Raw genomic sequence first — 4,496 nt, 5'->3', positions numbered from 1 at the left:
CCTTGACTCACCTACATTCTTAAGCAAATAAATTACCCTCTTTTGATGTGTGGTACAAAAAAAAATCACACTGTTGAGTAGATATGTATAGTTATATACCTACCTAACTAGCCTCTGTTTATAAAACAATATTACCTTCCTAGCTATACATAAAGATAGATAGATAGAGAGAGAGAGAGAGAGAGGGAGAGAGAGAGAGAGAGAGAGAGGAAAGAAGGTCAAAGTTTGTCTTAGCCAAAAGTTCAAAAGGTTCATCACGCTTAATTTTCTCTTGTCTCTCTTATCATCTTTCCCTTTCTCTTTATCATCCTTCCATCTCTCTCTCTCTCTCTCTCCCTCTCTCTCTTTCTCTTTAGCTCTGTCTCTCTCCCCTTCCCTTTCCATATCATTTTTTTCTCCGATCTTCGGCTCTGAAATCATTTTCTCTCTCCCTCTCTCCTCTCTTTCTCCCTCCCTCTGTCTCTCTCAACCTCTCTTACTCTCTCGCTGTCTCCTCTCTCTCTCACCCTCTCTGTCTCTCTCACCTCCCAAAAAACTTGTTGCTCCTTTTTGTTCCTAACCTAACCCAGATATTTTGCACTCTGACGTGTATGAGAGAGAGAGAGAGAGAGAGAGAGAGAGAGAGAGAGAGAGAGAGAGAGAGAGAGAGAGAGAGAGAGAGAGGGAGAGTCGCAAAAAAGCATCCGACCTCTCCTTTTTTTTATATGGGAACCAACCTAATATGTAAGTGTACAGTACATAGGTAATACACGTAAGTGTACATAGGTAATATTGTAAATATACACAGTAAATGTATTTTACTATAATACTAGCCGAAATTTTTGCTAGTATATCCTTAAGGCATGGCCGTTCATGTCACTCATCCATTTAATAGTGGTCTAGCTCGGCGTAGCCTAACATAGCTTATAACCTTCACCGGAGTGCAAGCAATAAGTTGACAAAGTTTCATAGCAATCGGATGAGCGGTTTGGCCAGGCATAAAGCTCGAACAAACACACACACAAACATTCATTTTCGCCAGCCTAGTTAGCTTATTCATTTTTGAAGTGACGTCATAAATATAGCACAATGATATGAAAGTGAAAGAAAGTCGGTAATTAGTGGGACTTAATCTAATGATGAATTAAATGATTATTCAGTAATGATTCATTGCGATTAGTTGGGAAACTTGTTCATCTTCTTATCAGGATCAACAGGCCCGGAGCTAAAGGCTAAAATGAAGACTTCCTTGAAAAAGAAAAAAAAGAGGTTTAATAGAACGAGCTGTAACTGCTAAGGTCTTATCGTCCCGAAAGCCAAGAGAGAAGGAAGACAGGATAGGAGAAAGCCAGCCGTTCCACATTGTATTTAAATGGTGACTATCACCCAAACCTCGTCTGGCATAAAACAGGGAGTATACCAGCCTGAATTTCCCTTGTTAAAGTAATAGCAAACGTTGAGTGCGAAGGGCATCCACTCGTAAAATTTGTAGCCAAAACCAATCACCCTAGCTAGGGCTGATTGAGAGACCGACGAAAAACGCCGACCCCGTCTGTACACGGGAAAAGGTGAAGAGAAAGAAGAAGAAGAAGAAGAAGAAGAAGAAGAAGAAGAAGAAGAAGAAGAAGAAGAAGACTATCACTCAAACCGTTTTAAAGTTACCTACTCGGACTCGTTTAAATTAGGCCGGGCCTTAGTCCAGTCTGGAATTCGGACACATCGTATCCTCCCCCTTACCGTTAATCATGGGTGTCAGGAAAATAAAAATAGCTTATCACCCATATTGTATTGACACTGTGGATGAGTGGGCAACAGTAAATTATTAGTATGTTATTAGTGTCACACTTATATCAACTCAACTAAGTACCTACCTCTTATGTCTCCGCAGGTCCTCACTGGTGGTCGCGCGAGCGTCATCACGAGCTACCCCACCATCATGTAGGTGTGTACGCGTGGGTATCCTGCAGTAACGGCGAGGTGCCCGCCAATGCCGTCAAAGTGGGCAGAGATGAAGACGGAGGGAGAACCTATGTAGGCCGGGCTAGGCATGAGGGGGATCTGCTCCCGGCCAAAGTGGCACCGAGTCATGGTGGGGCATTCGTACCGTGGGGCGGACTGGAGCATTCTAAGTTCAACTATGAGGTGAGTGCATACCGGTCATAGAATATGTAGAATAGAATAGAGTTGTTTTAATTGTAATCAAATCATGAATTATACAATTATTTGTATCAAAGGAGCGAGCTTCTTCACAACTTTTGTGGGTATCACAAGCTCACACCATTATTAAGTACCTCTTTTACTGTAAATCTCTACTACCTCTACTACTAAAGCCTCTCTACTACCACCTATTAATTTACATGAGCTAGGAAGATGCGGTTTTCACCATTGGATTCCTTATTTTTTGTACATGCTGGGAAAAATCGGAAAATCCCGAAATTCCAAACCATTCCCGAGATATTGACGTTTTTTAAGTTCCCCATAAGAAATACACAGGGAACAGAGCCAGGTTTGGATAAGTCCTTCTATGGGGACAGACAGAGTGACAGACGACACCGAAGCGAATACAATAGCCCGTCCACTATACCTTTTTATTACTATCGAAATAATAAAGGAAGGACGGGCTAAAAAGTCTTGTATTGACCTCCTGGATCTGTGGTTTGAGTATTCTAAAGAAAAATTCCGAACACCCTGTATAACATAATATGTTTTGTAAAATCCTTGTACATTACCTGTTTGAGGCAAATTTAATTTTCTTTTTCGCCCTCATCCTGTGTTCTTTTCTTTCTTTTTCTTCTTCGTCTTCTTCTTTGTTTTCTTTTTTTTTTTTTTCTTTTTCATCTTCGTCTTCTTCTTCTTCTTCTTCTTCTTCTTCTTCGTCTTCTTCTTCTTTTTCTCCTTCGTCCTCCTCCTTCTTCTTCTCTTGTCTTTTCTTTGTGTCTTGGTATGTGTCTCTTTCTTTTGAGTTGTATTTTCTTGGAATTCTCTTCAATTTGTCATTTTTCTTACGTCTCTTTCTGTCTAGACTAATCTAGAACATTTCCCTTTGTCCGGAGCTATTCACAACCATGTCAGGTAATAAGAGTGACTGGAATATTTTGTCTGTCTTGGACTGTCTCTAGAACTTACTAGTCTTTAACATTTGGCATAAAGAGAGTTTCATTTTATTACTAACAATTTTCTTCAGAACTTACTAATCTTTAACATTTGGCATAAAAAGTGTTTTATTTTTGCTTTCTATTATTTTAATTCTGAAGTTTCTCATCTCAACCATGTTTCCATCGTAGCATCAGTGCCACCACTTTCAATTAGTTGTGGTGAAGCCGTTCTATTAATTTATTTAACAGTAGGTACCCACAGCATCACATAAATGGGGAGTATTGTGTCTCTTATCGTTCATCTGAGGAGGGACATACTACGGAATGGGTATGTGGTTGTGATACCTAGAAGATCTCACGGAAAAACAAAGATGACAAGCGATTGAACAACAGGTATTCACAATTTCCAGTGCTCATGTTCATGAAACGTTTCAATCACTTTTTCGTAAACACTTTGGGATCGTTCGAAAGCTTCGAAAACCTAAGTTTGAGATTCATAACTTTATCGCTAGGCTACCATCTAAAGTTATCTACCTTTGGTATCTACGTATATCTTTCTACTACATACTGAGCCTTTTTTTATCTCTAAAAATTAAGTTGTGTTCAAAGATTTTTTTGTGTAAATACTGTAAACCCTTTTGAACCGATCAAAAGCTTTCGTAAACCATAGCTTGCAATTTTTTCAACTTTTTCTTAGACTTTTGATACCTACTCCTTACCTACGATACCTACCTAACTACCTACCTACATAGGTACTAGCCTTTTTATCTCTTTCCTATGATCGAAAATTCCATTTTTTTTTTCTTCTTTTTTTTAATCTTACGTATAGGTACCTACATCTATCTAGGTACGATAAATTGCATACTAGGTGTTTATTCCATTTTAAGTGATTTTTTCTTCTTTTTTTTAATCTTACGTATAGGTACCTACATCTATCTAGGTACGATAAATTGCATACCTACTAGGTGTTTATTCCATTTTAAGTGATTTGTTTTCTATGAAGGGAGAATTGACAATTTCCAAGATATCTCTGAGCTTGTCATTATCTTAGGTGTTTATTGCCTTGTCTTTGAAGTGCTTTACTTAGATACCTACTTGTGATTGTGCTCTGAAACGCCATACCTACTTTCTCGAGAAAATTTTGAAGTGACTTTGTTTTTCATTGGACAGTTAAGTGAAACTTATTTGTGGTACCTATAGTCCTTATAACGTTACAGTGAACATTAACAGGAAAAATCATACTAATTGCCCTTTTCCAAGAGTGCTTTTCGTTCCCTAGGAAATAAAATAGAGAGGATCGTCCCCTTATCAAACAAACTTGTCCCCTTATGAAACAAACCTTTCCTCTTATCAAACAAACTTGTCCCCTACTCAAACAAACTTGTCCCCTTATCAAACAAACTTGTCCCCTTATCAAACAAA

At 38.6% G+C, this 4,496-nt stretch overlaps 1 protein-coding gene and 1 long non-coding RNA gene across 2 annotated transcripts; both read left to right on the top strand.

Annotated features, from left to right (window-relative positions):
* Positions 1-1,843: 1,843 nt before the first annotated feature.
* On the top strand, positions 1,844-2,248 carry LOC103522020 (the record flags this gene model as incomplete). The annotated part of the gene is made up of 1 exon (XM_008487130.3): positions 1,844-2,248. A coding segment is annotated over one exon (299 nt), but the record flags the coding sequence as incomplete, so codon positions are not given.
* Positions 2,249-3,829: 1,581 nt separating this feature from the next.
* LOC113472622 lies at positions 3,830-4,472 on the top strand. Its single transcript, XR_003394850.1, has 2 exons — positions 3,830-3,942; positions 4,040-4,472. It is a non-coding gene; the product is annotated as an uncharacterized LOC113472622 (long non-coding RNA).
* The last annotated feature ends 24 nt before the right edge of the window (positions 4,473-4,496 follow it).

The sequence above is a fragment of the Diaphorina citri genome, unplaced genomic scaffold, assembly GCF_000475195.1.
Source record: "Diaphorina citri unplaced genomic scaffold, Diaci psyllid genome assembly version 1.1 scaffold6584, whole genome shotgun sequence".
NCBI lineage: Eukaryota > Metazoa > Arthropoda > Insecta > Hemiptera > Psyllidae > Diaphorina > Diaphorina citri.
This window is presented reverse-complemented; position numbering and strand designations above follow the sequence as displayed.